The 17,449-nt window shown below is 33.4% G+C and overlaps 1 protein-coding gene across 5 annotated transcripts in view; it reads right to left on the reverse strand.

The window, feature by feature from the left end:
* LOC105201221 (protein rhomboid) overlaps positions 1–17,449 on the reverse strand; it is a 175,398-nt gene that overhangs the window by 36,838 nt on the left and 121,111 nt on the right. For 2 of the 5 annotated variants that reach the window (XM_039456848.1, XM_026132891.2), the window contains one exon: positions 14,858–14,950. The exons of 2 other annotated variants lie outside the window; for them this stretch is intronic. In XM_039456848.1, coding sequence (XP_039312782.1) covers positions 14,858–14,897 — 40 coding nt within the window. In that variant the 5' untranslated portion in view covers positions 14,898–14,950. Of the gene's footprint in view, positions 1–12,067; positions 12,847–14,857; positions 14,951–17,449 lie in introns of those variants that run through there. One more of the 5 variants, XM_039456860.1, reaches the window with a different exon arrangement.

Consider the following 17,449-nt stretch of genomic DNA (forward strand, 5'->3'; position numbering starts at 1 on the left):
ATCGGACGTTTAGTTTTGTTTACCGCGAGAAATTTATTATTTTTCACTTTAATTGTTCGAAGATTTCCAACAGTTCAATATCGTAATTAAGGAAGAATCAAAATTCAATTATTATAAAATAAAACACGAAAGCAATATATCTTATGTACACTTGTAATGTGTGAAGTGCTTTAACCGAATAAGACCTATTTTTGAATTTAACATTTAAAAACGCACTTTAAGTCTAGAGCTAAAAGATATGCTTAAAAGATATACAAGCCGTAAGAAATAAATAAATAAATAAATAGAAATCGAGGAATTAGAATTGACAGCAACGCATTTATTCAATGCAACAACAACTTCGCTGCAATCGTATATATAGATTATTTTTATAAAAATCACATTATATACATCATATATACATTATTTTATTGTTTATTATAACATATTATAATACTGTTCAACGTTCTAAGTATAGAAAATAAATTTATACCTCAATTTTGTAGAATAAATTTATTTCACTTTTAGAAATGACGCATTCATAAAATAAAGCCCACTTAAGACACTGTTATGGCTATTATTATTTTTTTGTTATATGTAGGACAATTTATGGCTATTATTTTACTTATTATTAGAAACTAACAATTTTCAATGCTAATTTTTAAGAAGCTAAAATTTGCACCCAAATGCTTAGAAATTTCTCGAAATTAAAAGATTAATTAAAGATAAGAATAAACATTAAGGGATTTTTTGTGATTTAAATTTTAAAATTGATTTAAAACACAATATTCAGTTTCTTTGTTATTTTCAATTTACTTATCCTTATGCTTATCCGTAAGCATGTAATAAGATTCAATGTTAGAGTTGAGAAAAATGTTTTTTGTTTAATTAATAAAAATACATACTCTATGTGAAAATTATATTTTACTTTTGAAAGTGATTGAAACATTTGATTATATTTCAATATCTTCATAGTTTATTTTAATTTTAGAAAATAAAATTAATGAAGTAAACCTTATTCGACTCGGGTATCTTAATAGATGTAATACTATATTTCTACAATATTTTGCACCGTCTAAATTAGCTATTTTCGGTGATGCGATAAAGTGAATCGTCATTTAAGTTTCTTCTCGGTAAGCACAAGTAAGAGAAGCCTTCCGATCTGACGACGCGTGCCTACGGCCCCTTCTTGGCAGCTTCCCAAACTTATTAATTTACTCGACTTTCGGGGAGGAGATTTTCGCTCCGCCGACTCGCGCTGTTAATTCTAGCAAACTTTCTGTGGCCTTTGTCGGCTGGCTATGGTTACGAGACATGCGCGGATCGCCGGTAAATCTGATTGTATTATCGATCGCAGAGCTCCTTCGATATATCGTAATCAGTCTTTAATCTAGCGTGCGGTTGCAATGCAGATATAGCGAGAATTCGGTTCGTTCGCCAACTCGCTACGCTTTAACTGTAAACTGTATGGTTGCACGAACAAACGATAATTAACTCAATAGACTCGCTAATGAATGTAACAAAGTGCTAATCCATTCGATTCGCAATAATTCAAGATGCACTAATCGCTATTAATTTTATGCGGGATGCCCTCTCGCGTGTGTAGTTTCCACGTAACTTCGTCTTGTATAAATTCTTTAATAAATGTCAAAAAACTAAAGTTAAAAATGTCGAAATGACGAGAATTGACTCAATAAAAGAAAGCCAAAAAAACAAATAATTCAATTTCACACAGAAGGAACAAATATGTACGGACGAGATGAAAACTGAATATCGAAGAGCTTTGTAGCTTCGTTTAAGCAGTAAAGCTGATAAGCTTGCAAGTTGCAGTACAAGTATAACAGCGGTCGGAATTATGTTCCATAATTCCTTCGCTATCGCGGATAGATGCTTCCTACGAAGATTAAATTTCAAAATAAAACGCAATCGCCAAGGAAATTTGTAGAGTACCGACAAAGATCAGGGCTCTCCGGGATAATGATGTCAAGCGCGTTTTATTAATCGCGCGCGTACACTTCGGTTTTCCCTTCATTTTTCCCATCGGCTCTCGAGCAGTCTCTCAGAAAGTGTTGGTAGCAATTTGAACAAAAAAGAGATTTGAGAGAGAGAGAGAGAGAGAGAGAGAGAGAGAGAGAGAAAGAGCGCAGCAGTCCTATTTGTCCAGAGTCCTCGCGAACCGATAATTATCCTGGACGGGTCTGACGCGGGAAAAATCGACGATGCTTTTGGTCGTTGCTTTCAGCGTTGCTGCTTGCAACGCGAAAAACATTTTCCACGAATTTTCTGCGTCCTTTCGATTATAGCGCACACACACGAAACATTCACGAACGTGTGAGCAGCTTTTTAGCAGCGCTGCATCCTGTCATTAGTAAGAATTACAATTAGAACTTTTTACGTTTATTTGTTTTAAATATCGATTTTTTTCCACTATCTATACTTTTAATCTTTAAAAAGAAATATCTATGAATATAAAAATATGAGTAAAAGAGAAAAAGATAGAAAAAATTAACCTCATTTTGTTAATAAAATAATAGAATAATTAAATATTTTTTTAAAAACCAAAATATTTAAAATTTGAGAAAGGTTATTTCATATTATTACACTTAAACTACAATACAAATGCAATAAAAAAATTAACATACAATAAAGTAAAAAAGAAATTTGAACGTATTATTTTGTGCACTAAAAAATGAGATTGTTAAAGATAAAAGTACATATTTTTATATGTATATATATATATGTGTGTGTGTGTGTGTGTGTGTGTGTGTGTGTGTGTATTCTTTTGTTTTTTTTTAATTATTTTATATTTATAGTCTTTCAGAAAATGTGGAGAGAGATTCCACTAATGATCGATGAATTAAATTTAAATTGTCGTATTATCAACAAAAAAATTTTTCTATAAATACAATATCGCCGAATATTACGCCATATATGTACATAACGATCGTGCAAAAATTGCATTTGTTGTTGCAGCATCACAACGAATATACACTATTTTTCACAGCTTTTTTTGGACGCTGTGTGACGATAGGGAGATATTTGTTACACCGACTAAAAGCATCCTAACCAAACCGGAGATCCAGTTTACATTTATGTTTTTTATTTTGCGGTATATTCTGAATATTGTATAGTGCATCAGACTGTAAAAATAGTATGCGCAAAGCTTGTATTCCGCAAAGATCCAACAAAGAGATTTATGACGAAATATCAGAAATATTATCTTCACGTGTATGAATATGTAAATAATAACTAATCTAAAAATAATACGTTCCAAATATATGAATAAGAATGCTATATTAAATAATGCATTAAACATGCATATAGAAATGAGAAAATATATTAAATAAATATATAATTATCAATCACGATAGTTTTGAGCAACCTCGGCTAAATTGATCGTACATCAATTATTAATAAAACGAGATAAAAATATCAATATTCTTTTTCGACCCCATTAACGTGGCGTTTCGCGATCGTGATGATTCAAATAAAAAATTCTTTCCGTTCGTTCGGCGCTTAATAGATCCTTTCCAACAGCAAATAATGTAATTGGAGCGCAAACGTTCCGAGACAAGTGCTTTGTTCGTCGGCATTTTTAATTAATTTCGCCTGTTAATTTCCGCCAACTGAAATATCTTCGCGCTTCTGATAAATGATATAATGCAGCACGCCGCGATGGCCAATGAGATGGATTCGAGAAGGAAATGAGAGATATGGAGAGAGACGAGAGATGCAGCAGCAGCCTTGTCTGGACGTGTTCATCGGTCAGTGAAATGCACCAGCCACTAGCATGTGGTCATTAGTACGGATGGCTGGACGGAAATCTATAGACGTTCGGTTTCCACCAGCAGACTCGTTGTCTTCACGCCTTACGCATACTCGCGTTAATTACCCGCTTATACTCACTCTACTATCTCTGCTATCTCTGTCTCTTCTTCTCCCCGCCTCTCCTTCCTCCTTAATCCCTCCCCCTTCCTGTCATATCTTTTTCTCGCATTATGGCTGAACGGTTTCTTTAAATAAACGAGCAGTCTCTAGATATTAAAATACGAGCTATTCACATACAACACGTACACATACACATTATTTTTGTCAACGCTTGGGATTTGATTAAGATACGTGACCTATGCATTGCTCATCTGGTCGTCAGATAATAGAGAGAGAGACTTCTTTTTTAAACCATATATTTTACTTATTCCACTATACGTATAAATGTATATTTTGTATCATGCAAGGTGGAAGTCATGGTTCAACCGAGGAAAAAAAGCGATTCTTTCATAAAAATAAGTTAAAAGAGCAAAATAAAATGTATTATTTCAAACTACAGGATTCGAAAATATATTTTTACAAAAATCTGTACTGTTTATATTCACAAAAATATTACCTATTTTATTTCCTATAATTCCACAAGGAACTTTTTTTATACAAAAGAATTTGATATTAAACTGATGGTTGTTATTGAGATTGACGTTTTGATCCTGTAGGGCGTCGGTGAATCACAATATTCCTAAGCGTCTGCTCAATCCATTGACAAAACATCGAACATTATCAAATCGGGATCGATAATGCATGATAACAGGATATATCGAAGATGTCCGAACGTGATAGTACACCCCATGCAAGTTCCTCCGTCGCTTCCTCGTTGATCTCGTTGATGCTGAGAAACGCTTTGGTCCACCCGATCGAACCACCGTGTCTCGCGTATAATCACGTTAATTAGTTACCCGCCATATCACCTTGCTCCAGCTAAACCTAGTAAGATATCTCTTGGTTGGATGCGAGCGGTTGCCAATCCCGATCCTAAATTTCGAAAGGATTATCATAGAACGATTTGGCTCGTAGAACATGCATGAGAGTAAGCGAGGTGCTTGAAAAATGAGACGATATTTGAAAAAAAATAATTACATTATTTATATTAAAAGTAGATACATATTTTTTCCCGTTAATTTATTCCATTGTATGATATTTAACTCATTAGTAAGCATTAAAAACATTTCTTTATAATGGAAATGTAATTAATTCTTAAAGAGAACATTTACTGTATTTGCCACAATTTCCAAAAATTTGTATAAACTTCCGATCACTATCAAATGTTAATAAATAAAACACAAATATTTTTATATTATTAACTTTTTACATGCATTCGTATGCATTTTCATATCTCCCTCTCCCTCCTCCCGTCTTCCTTTTATTGTTAGACGCGTATATTATCGTTTTATTGATTCTTTTTCCGCCTTTTCTATTTTTAATGCCTTTAAAAGCGATACACACTATACGCTAATAGGAGCAATAAAATACGAGTAAAAAAAGTTTAATCCGATAAAGTGACATGTAATGCGCGACCAAGCAACCTTGTCGCGTTTTGTAACGAGATGCGCGCGGCGCGGTGCGACGCATCAACGATTTATCCGTCTGTTCGTTCGACGAACGGAATCGAACGCGAAAATGCCATTGTTAAGCCTCGGTATCGTTACCGACGAATATCGACCATTCATATCGTGTGTGTGTGTGTGTGTGTGTGTGTGCGTGTGCGTGTGCGTGTGCGTGTGTGTGTGTGTGTGTAATCGACACAGCGTATGTCAACTTGTAGTATAGCTTCAAGAGAGGAGTATCGGAGATCAAAGCATTTATGCCTTTTAATTTGATATCTCTGTTGTACGCCTCGCTGTATCTGATATTAACCAAATACTATTTGTAGATAATGAAACCGATTCGTTTCAGAGGCAAAAATGTTGTAGGTATCATCATCAATGAGACAATGAAGCGCCTTACGCGCGACGGAAATAGGAAGGTTACAATTTCATAACTTAATGCATACACACGGCTAAAAGCCGTGACGGATATAAATTTCCATTTATAATAACATCCATCACACGGTATGTAGAACCATCGCAAAAAGATACAAAAAAAAGGCTTTACCTACATACGCATTTCTTTCCCGCGATGTTTTGAAGTATCACAGACCGGGTTTTACGATGCATTTGTCCGATTTGCAATGGAATACGCGAAGAATGCGACTCTGCTTTTGTACACGTGAATGATACACATATGGCTTCACAGTCAAAATAACACGTTTGTTTAATCCGGGAACAGTCGCCCCACTTTTTTAGTGTAAACGCGTACGCGCGATCACCTGGAATGAGTTTTACCCCCCCCCTCTTTTCCAGTTAAAAGTCATTAACTGCACATTGTATATTATTGATTACTCTATATTTCAGTAATATTGAAGGACATTATATATATATAAGTTTAATTTATTTATTTAAAAAAAAAATAAAATAAAATCAAGAAATCATTAAACAAACGGAAGAAGCACGTTAAATAGCATATTGTGACAGTATTTAAAAAAAAGACTATATTAATAATAAAACGCTTTTGTGCTGCAAATTTTTGAGCAGGAGGTTGTGTATTTAAAAGGTTATAAAGAATAGTTATTAAAAAAAAATAAATTACATTATATACAATTTTTAATTTATAACAATTTAAAATAAAGCTAAGTCGCTATCATATAAAGTCATTTATATAGTGTTTGCTCATCTAGAATTATTAAAAGTGTTTCATTTTTATTACATTGATTTGTAATGTTGTATAAATATAAAAATTATATGTATAAAAGCTTTTTCAATAAACTTTCTTTAATAAAATAAAAAAAAACATTTATAGAAATTTGATATAAATTTTTGTATTGTACAAACATAAAGAATTAATAGTTCATAATATTTAATTAAAATCTCATTCAAGCTCTCGTATTATTATTTCAAATTTATAATATACATTTTTATCATACTTGAACTTATAATATACACTTTTATCATATTAGTTTCATCATACTTTTTATAATACGTAAACCAACAGGATGATTTCTATATTCCAACAAGTTTCAACAGATCAATACTACGAATATATAAATCATAACATGTTTCTATTATACAAATTGAGTTTCCGAATGAAAGGTCAGTATGGATTTTGGATCAGTAAAAAAATTTTCTATGATGCGAGCTTTATTTTTTTTACCCTGGGGTGTAAAAAACACTATAGGTGATTGTTCTCGGGTTAAAATCATTATGATTTCTTCTAACGTATCGTTTGTTAGCATTTTTCGTTTGTTATAATAATATACACGGAAAAAAATGACTTCGAAGTAGTAACTAAATATCAGTAGCTAGTTTGATATTTTCTATCAGTGCTAAAAATTGACTATTAAAGATAAAATATATTTGCTGCAAAATACAGTTTTATTAGTTAAAATAAAATGTGTGTTTTAATACGTGTAGCTAAAAAAGTGGCAGCTATTCCTCAATATCTTAATCCCGGTCTACAATTAATGTTGCAAGCCTCAAATCGTAAAAATTGACCATAGTCAATTATTCTCCTCATATTCAACTATGATTGGTCAATTTCTTACGGCTTAAGGCTTACTACACCTATTGTAGACCGGGACTTTGGAGCATGAAACTATATACGCATTCACTAAACATTATTTGGTTCTGGCAGCGAATATTTCTTGCTGTAACTGCTAATTTTAATAACTAATAAATTTAGCTCCGGCAGCAACGATATTAGCTGTCCCTATTTTAAAGACACATCTTAGTTGCTACAGCTAAATTTTAGCTTTGTTGGCTAATCTTTTCTCTGCTTGTAAAAACAATATGACATGGAACACAGCTGAAATATAAATACAAAATTGCGAAAAGACAACGATCATAAATATTTATTATTACAAATTAAACAACCAGTTAGCAATAAGATAAGTCATGAGAATATTAATGACAACATTGTAGCTATTGTACATTTCAGATAAATAAAGTTTTCAAATAAATAATATAAATGACCGAAAATCATGAATGCATATTATGACATACTGGCTATGAAAAGATGGAAAACAACAGATAATCTTGCGATATTGTTATTTATTCGATCGATTCTGATTATCTATCCATGCGATGTATAGACCGGCGAGCGGACGTGGCGCGTTAACGTCGCGAGAAATTAAACAAATTGACTGATAGCGTCCCGCTGCGTTTAATGGTGGTAGGATAATTTAACTGCGAACGCAGATATATTTGGTAATCCGGTCGCGCCGGTGATGCCGTTATTAATTCCGCGCGCGTTATCGTGACATGTCACGACGCGTCGCAAACCCGTCAAATTGACATGATAGATTTAAAAGAAAAAGGTGAGATTTGAAAATAAGTGCAAGCTACTGTCCGTCGCGCAATTGTTAACGATAAAAAAAAAAGAATATTTGAATGACATCAAGATATATTATGACCTACATTATAATCTCTGCTCTATAATTAATTCTGTTATTCTGTCCATTCCTCAAACGGAGAAATAAATTTCCGTCTGTAACCCAAATATATTTTATATTCTTATTAAGATTTTATTTTAAAACCTTTCTTGCATTTTAATAATTTCATCTGTTCGTCTGCATGTAAAAATTTCTTTTTGGTCAAAAATGCTTTTACTTTGTATTTTTTAGAACTTTTTTATCATATTAATCTAAACGATATGATAAAACGGAATAAATTTAAACAGAATATGAACAGAACAGGATTAAATAGACATTTGATTTTTTAATAACAGATTTCTAATAATAATTGATAGAATAAAACGTTTTACTCCTGCTCTTAAGCTTTTCATTAATTTTATGTTAAAAACTTATTCTGAGATTTCCACGCTTAAATTTATGTTAATGTATAATGCATTAATTGATATATCTTACCGAATGAGAAAAGTGCTAGCTCCATTTGCGCATATCGGTTACGTTATACAATAATTATAGAAAATTATATGTGACAATAAATTAAATTAAATTTTCGTCATAATCAAAATTTAAATTTATGAAATGCCGAACAATTAAGTATGTAATTTTGAACACTGGTCAATCAGCACATATCAGCCGTGCGACAATTAAAGAGCATTCTTTATTTATACCGCACAAATTTACGTTCAAACATAATTGCTTCAGAAAAAAAAAATATACGTATTGCGGGCGAAAAAAAAGGGACACTATTGACGACGCTTCGACAGATTTCATCGATCCACGCATCAAGTTTCCCAATTTTTTTATTTCGACTCATTGCTCACAGCGTCGATCGCGCGTCGAGATGGCGCATAATAAATAATCGTATCTGTCGTATTCATCTATCTACCCGGAAAAAGAGGGACAGGGGGCGATAAACAACAGCTGTAGCATCGCTGGCTGTCAATCATTTGCTATGTACGCGAAAGTGCGGAATTTATGTCCCGTCGTTTTTGAACGCCGATCGTTCGTTCGTACACGTTTCATTATCCGTCCCCGAGAGCTTTTCGTCCGATTGGAAAAGACGTGCGATGCGAGTCATTGGACCCCGACACCATCGCGCCTCCCAACGGGAATTTACGGTCGTTTCCGTGCTCTACCACGATATAGGCCCCCGCGATTGCTTCGGCGAATTCAAGCGGATGCGTTAATTACCCGTTTTTTTTTCCTATGATCGCTAACATCCTGTGCGTGTAGCGATACTCAATTTATAATTACACGTTATCTCTCCTCTCCCATTGTCGACGACAACCAATTAACTGTTATCGCAACTATTATCATTAAGTACTTTCTCTTAATTGATTTAATTCGCTGATCGCAAGTTTATTTATCCAATTGTAAATCTGATGGGAAAATACAAAGAGCGACGTTTCACTTACTCATTAACGAATCAAAATCAAGCTCGTCGATACAGTGGATAAAGCGCAAAAAAGTTCTCTAGTTAAAGATTAGAAGGAATACATTAAATAAATTTCTAGGCCCGTCACGATCCTTCGTTATAGCCAGGAGTCTCCGATTGCGCACGACTGATTCTAGATTCTCGCGTCGCAATCGATTTAGCAATGAGATTGTGCTTTTCGCATCTTGATAATCGATACCGTCGGCAATAAAAGATATTTACAGTGTTTTTTTCCCCCTGAAAATGGTTTCGGATATCTCGACAAGATAAACGTCGCGCGACCGAAACCCAAATGAAGCCTCAGACTTTCTCGGTCGCTATCGCGTAGATTATCATTAACAGCAACGGGGCTGCGGTGGTGGCGGCAGCCTCGCGGCGGTTTTCGCTAATAGAAATCGATTAACGCGCCTCGAGAAAGGCGACGTTTCTCTCTCCTCTGGTGCGACGCGACGCTAAATTTTCGGCGAGACGGAAAAATCGGATTAGCGAAAGCGATGGCGCGTTTCCCCTTCGTGGCGAGGTGGGATGTTGTTAATGACGTATTTTGAGAGTTTCAGTAGCTTTAAGCAAAATATACAGATCTGGCGAATTATTATTATTATTTACAGGAATTAACAGTGTCGAACATTACAGAAAGTAATTAATTTGTATCCAAATCTCATAAAGAGAAACCCACTTTAAACGAGTGAAAATTAAACCTGAGCAATTTTTCGAGTGATTTGTCAATTTAATAAGAGTAAGAATTCCCACCTACAGAGTGAAAATTGAGCCTGTGCAATTTTTCGAGTGATTTTTCACTCTACGAGATTTAGAGAACGTTATATGATTTTGTAGACATTTAATCCCTTTTTTTAAGACTAAGAATGCAATTGTAAAATCAGATGTATTTTTATGTTTCTTTTTCATATCACTAAATCGATATATTCAAATCAATCTTTTTTTATTCTTTTTTTTAATTTGTTAGAATTTAATTTATGCTTTTTTTTCTAAATTCACTGTAAAAAAATTGTTGTGTAAAATTACATCTATTATAGTTGGTAATTTTAAAACCCATTATAATAGTCAAAAATTTCTATTGGTAAATTTGCAATGTAACAAAAGTAAAATTAATTTTTTAATATTAATTAAAAGGATACAAATTTAAAATCTGTATAAAAAAATAGAATTATAAAATTATAGAATGTGTATGAAATTAAAGAACTTATAATACAACAATACTTTTTGTAATTGTATTATTATATTCAAATATTGTTTCCATTATACATGTTGTAAACAATAGAATACTATGCCCGTAAATAATGATATTAACAAGCAGAATAGAATTTTCGCGCATGCTGGAAACCCCGCCCGATCGCATTATATTCCGGCAATACATGAAATATTAATATTGCATTTTTTATGTAATATTACAAAAATTTGAATAATTATATCAAATATTTAAAATATCATGTCATGTATATAATTTTCTATACAACATCTACTATTGGTGTAAATTTTTATTACAGTATGTACTAAACTGGAATTATAGTTTGACAAGAGTCACTTTCTCTTGTAGTTTTAATTGCTCGTAACTTTTGTTAACACTGTAAATTTGTTAAATGAACAATCATAGTTTATTTAATATATTTAATTATAAAGAAATTTAAAAAAATTTCTTTTTAGATTGTTTCTATGTATTTTGCAAGAAAAAGATATAAGAAGATTAAAATATGATATAATATTTTTACAAGAGAGAGCACGTCGAAAGTTTTGATATTATTTAACTCACTTTTTTGCAATGATCAGTCTTTTCATTTCTATTTCAAATCAAGATACAAATGGATAGTTTAGCATTAATATATTAAAATATATCGATACATAAAATTGTAGATTATTTCAGAAAAAAATGAAATAAATTTAATATGTATTGTTTTTAGTTGTATTTCATTGTGTTTTTGATAGTACCAAGTGCATCTTCATTCATATCTTTATCATTTCATATTTTCATTGGACTTTTTATCGATTTTATTAATACTTTATTATTTTTATTAATATTTTCTAATTATAATTTAATTTATACTTAAAGTGTTTTTATTTTTGGTATGAGCTTTTATAAGCATCAAGATAAGAACAAAAATAAAATTTAACAATATACAATTAAAAAATTTTCGCAAATTTAACTTGCATTAACACTAATGCATCACTTCTTTATAAGGATCATGTATTCAACTTCTTTTGAACATTTAGACATATTTAGAAATCATTTTACATAACTTAACATATTCAGGGAACATCTACTTTCTTTTAAAATATTGAATAATTGAATATTTTAATAATTTTCAAGAGCACTCTTCTCTTTAAGAAGAATCGCATTCATAAAAGTCATTAGTTTAATTTCTACTCACTTTATACTGGATACGATTACAAATCGCACAAAATTTATATTCTTCCGTCGTTTATACGCGAAACTCCCGTAGGAACAGTCACCGGCACTGCGGCGTTCTACGACGACAGTTTGACAAACACTGATTACCGCCGAGCGAGAAGGCGCTGAGATAAAGCGCAGCTTCGTCGATTTCCTTTATCGGCCTAAATTGCGGTCGTTATCGGAAAGAATTCCAGTGCCGTCGCCTCTTATTTCTCAGCGGCGCGACGCGGCGCGTCGCGACGCTTTTCCGCCGGAATACGATCGCGGGACGTTCGCTGTGAAAAATGCGCCCCGTCCGATCTGCCCGCCCGCAGTAATCCGGTCTCGTTGCGATTTTAATCCGAAATAATCCGTTCTCGTTGTGATTTTAATACGAGCCGCCTGCGGCTGCTTGGTTTGTCCACGAAAGAGTATCTATATTTGTAAACGTCGATTGACAATTTCCGTCAATGTCAACGAAACACTCACATATATGAAAAAAGTTTCAGGCAAAAATATTTCAAATAAAAATCGTGTAGCGAATAAAATTTATTTTTCATTCTATGCGCTTTATATTTGAAGACTTCTGTACCTTGTATCAATATTATATCCCGATGTATAAAAAAAAAAACAAGCTTAGAAAACAATTAAAGGTTATTACCAGAAACTGCGCATGCTAATCATCATATCATGTTTACGTACTTTGTGCTTATATTGTTACCGTTAATGTTTATAATCGTATGGTTGTAATATTTTTTAAGATGTGCTTATTTTGCAATTTTATAATCTTTAGTTTCTTAAAATTGAATTTCAAAAATTAATAAAATTATTGTTGAACTTTTAGGAAAACTTAAATTTTCCAGAAATTCAAAAGTTATTTTATTAATTAAAAACACTTAAAAACACTTTTAAAAATACAAAATTATATGATTATAAAATGAGCACATGCTGAAAAATATTGCAACAATACAAATGCGATACAAATATAACACAAACAAAAATAATAAAATATAAACATAAAATACCTACATAAGCATGATATATTAATACGCAGTTTCCAGATAAAGAATCTTTAATTGTTTTTAATTTTAAAAAACAAAAATCACAAGATTGTATGTATAGTATATATACACATATATATACACAATTAGCAATTAGTAATGGTTACAAGCCAGTGAATTATTATTCAAAGCCGAGATTCTCGAGAAGATTCGTGGTGTAGCCGTAGCCACTTAATCCAGCTGAGAGATGTTACGTGAGCCTCTTAAACCTCTAAAGAACTAAATCTCTCAGTCCCATGGGCCATCGTCACAAATAAAACCAGCGTTAAATATTAAGTATTCGATTAAAGGGTAGTTACCCCGTAGCACGGAATTTCCATGACGTGCATCGCCGGAGCGTCCAGAGAAGGCAGAATTAAAAATCAAAATAATTCCAATAGCATATGATAATAATATTGAATTTCAATGTGGAAAAACAAAAATAATTTCCATCTTTAATTTACGATAAGCGTTGTACTTCGATCGAAATTATGCTGATTTGCGCGAGTCCTCGTACAAAAGCTGCCGTGCGAGCTTGCGGAATCCGCAAGCAGTCGGTCAGGACATTCTTGGTGCACGGTAGCACGGTTTAATTAAATTAACGTTAGCTGCCGCATATCCTACGGGCGCTCATAGTTACACGCTCCGTACAACTAATCGTTGGATTTAAGGTTCAATTAGCACCGTAACCTGTCGAGAATTTCGAACCCCAACGGGGTTTCCTCTCTTATTTCTTCCTTTTTCCCGTCGGGAAATGGACGCGCCCACGCGGAAAAACAAGAATAGACGTACGGAACGAGCTTCGCGTTCTTTTACGGGTCTGCGCAGAAAGATGATCCGAAGATAGCCGAGATAGGATTAAAGTAAAAAAAAAAGAAAAGAAAACGAGAACGGTAAATACGGAATTTTTGCTCATTGTTAGCATTTTTGACGAAAAAGAAAAGAAAAGCCGCATCGAATTTGCATCAGGGTTTACGTATGCAAATTCGAGACGTTTACATTCAGGATAGTAATGAGCAAAGAGAATAAAAAAAAAAAAGAAAAGATTTGACTGCACACGTTTCTCTATTTCTGGCGAAATTTCTATTTAATAATGGTTAAATTGAAAAGAAAATCACGGAGGAGGAAATCGAAATACAGGTTTACGATATTGGTTTCCTCGTAACAGTGAAAATACATGTAAAAATTTTCAATGCAAAGCCGCTCTTATCTCTGATATTTTCGCGAAAAACGTAACTTTAGACTCCGCTTACATTGCATCGCGTTGTCACGCGTGTGTGACATCATCGAACGCTTCGAAAGATAAGAAAGTTTCGATGGGATGCAAGTGAAAAGAAGTCCGGAGAAGGAAACCGCACGGAGAGGATTCCCAGTCGATATCGGCATCCAATAAAGGGAATAGAGCACAGCTGCCGTCCTCCCATCAATATAAGAATTTATATTTATATTTCAATCAAAGATGGCAATATAACTTAGAGATAGAAAGAGAGAGAGAGAGAGAGAGAAAGAGAGAGAGAGAGACTGCAAAAGTATAAAAACAGAATACTACGAAAAATAAACATTCAAATAAATTAGGCAATGAATATTATTTTTACGTATTAGATTCATTAATTAATTTATATAAAAATAATTAATAACAAAATTGTAAAATAATAAGAGTTTCGATGTTAAAATACGCAATGAATCGATCAATAATAGTTGAAGCAAGAAAATTTTTTTAGAGCATTAAGAATTTTTAAATAAAATACCTTCCGCGATTCGTCCTCTCGCCAGTATCTCTCTCTGCATTGAATCACGGTTTATCTCCGGGACTTCTCTCGGAAAGTGGATGTCTCAGAGAGCTAAAAAAAAAAAAAAAAATAAAATAAAGAGAATCGAAGAATGCAGCGAGAATGTCGCTTAACGTTCATCCTTGGAAGGACGATAACAAAGTCGCTATACAATTGGACGCGAAATGGGGAGCACCGCGAAAGCCATGCGAACGAAATTCGCGACCGCTATACGGGAGTGTGGACGGCCAATGTGGAGAACAGAAAGCAGCTGGAATTGACGCGATGGTTTATATTTATAGATTGAAATGTCCCTCTTTTCCTCCCACCTCGTCTACCATTTCTCTTTCTATCTCGTCTGTCTCCTCCTCGCATCCGGTTTCCCTTTCAGTCCAACCATCTGCCTTTCTACCCGGCCTCTGACGATGGAAGAAACAGGAAAAACGAATCGGCCATTCTGTTTGATCTCGCGCGATCGTGATATTTTCCCAGATTCTCCCATTTCCGTCGAAGTTCCATCATCCGTCCGGACAAACAATAAAAAAAAAAAAGAAAGGAACGCGTCTGTCTGCACGTGGCTTTCCGTACAATTGTATCCGCGAAATCGTAACATACGGATGCCGCTATTGTGCTGCTGGATAACCACTCGATGCCGAAGGAAGTGAGAGGAGCAGTCGCGAAAATTGTCCTTTCCGGCGTGATCCAGCAAACCGAGAGTTTCCGGTCTGCCGTTCTCTCTCGTTTTTGAAAGCCCTCGTTAGGGCCATTACGATAAAACGTAACGGCAATAATGACTTCTGGTTAGATTTGAACATTGTATCGGCAAAAATTCTTCAAAACTTCCTCTCGTATTGTAATACTCAATTTATTACATGTCTCTCGTCCTATATTGTCCTATTGCTTATATTTTATTTATTTTTATTAATGTTAAAACTAATGATTGAATCTTTCTCATTATTAAATGTAATCGAAGCTACATAAGACACGAATTAATCTCTCTTTGAAAAGCAATAATATAAAGCAAATACAAGACGAGCTTTTTAAATCATCAATTGCTTAATCGCAAATGCAGCTTTTACAGAACAAATTTGCGCATAATGCGATTGATCAATTGATAGAATTAAAAAACTCGTCCATATAATATAAATTCTAAATTGATTTTAAATAGGCATAGTTTTAATTACAGTCATATATATATATATATATATATATATATATATATATATATTTTTTTTTTATATATGTATATAATATGTATATACATATATATTTTTTATACAAGCTGATTATTAATGAATGTCCCCACTTTTTACCATAAGAGCATGATTTACCAACGGATACATATTTCTAACATATTATTATATTATAAATTACAAATGCATGTTTTTATGGTAAAAAACGGGGACATTCATTAATAATCACCCTGTATATTGTATGTATAATATTTACAATTGGAGTTGTCTACCAATTTGTCTACAAGACGATTGTCTACACTGTACAGTTTCAATTGTATATGACCGCATTGCACACAGCGCATTTCACACACGACAATAATGCACAGAGCGCATTGTACACAGAATTATATTTCATATCACATATTGTATACATGACCGTGTTGCACACACGACCACGTTGCACACGCAACTGTGTTGCGCACACGACCATGTTGCGCATATGATTGCATATATATATATATATATATATATATATGTGTGAATATGGTCGAATCAGAAATTGCGTGGTCAAACAGAATTAAAATAAATTTGAGTTAGGTAATATCTTTCGAGAATAGTCTTTCTATGAGAAGAAGAACGAAACCCTCCATGTCATCACGTACTTTACGACGCGCGTGCATGTATGCAGCGTAACGTGCTCTGCAAATCCAAGCATTTTAATAACCTGTGTGGTTTTTATATATCTATATACGCATTTTTGTATTTTTTTACACGTTTAGACATATATCAACATTAAATTACAAAAGATAAAAATATACGTGCATAAAAAATGATTACACGATTTTATTAAAATACACTTAGACTTAGAGTGTAGTTGCATACGCAATATTCTGTATGCACTATTATCACGTGCGCAATCTGTTGCATGCGAACGAAGCTGTACGGACAATAAATTTGTAAGCAAACAAAGCTCTATCATAAGTGAAAGTCATTTAAATATTATTTTTTCCATGGAGTTAACGTAATTCATCATGGGATTCATTCCTTATGAATAATTGAAGAGATATGAGACATACAATAGTATATAATGCATGGAATATACATTATATTAATAATTCGAGAAAGCCGATTTTATATTCTGAAATCTTGCCCAAGTACGCCATTACGATCGGTCTGAGCATTGTACCAGAAGTTCTTCCGCTGTGATATTTCATCGTGACAGAAACAGCGATAGCTCAGCTATAAAAATCGCGCTTTAGTCCACGAATTCGCGCGACTTGGCGTCCTCGGAACGTTTTCTGTGCGTCGTGTCGCCGGCGTTGAGAGCTTTTCTTTCGTTCTAAGAAACGGCTGGCGATAAAATATATTGTAATAAATATCATCGGTGTATATGGCC

This window comes from Solenopsis invicta, chromosome 1, assembly GCF_016802725.1.
Source record: "Solenopsis invicta isolate M01_SB chromosome 1, UNIL_Sinv_3.0, whole genome shotgun sequence".
Lineage (NCBI taxonomy): Eukaryota > Metazoa > Arthropoda > Insecta > Hymenoptera > Formicidae > Solenopsis > Solenopsis invicta.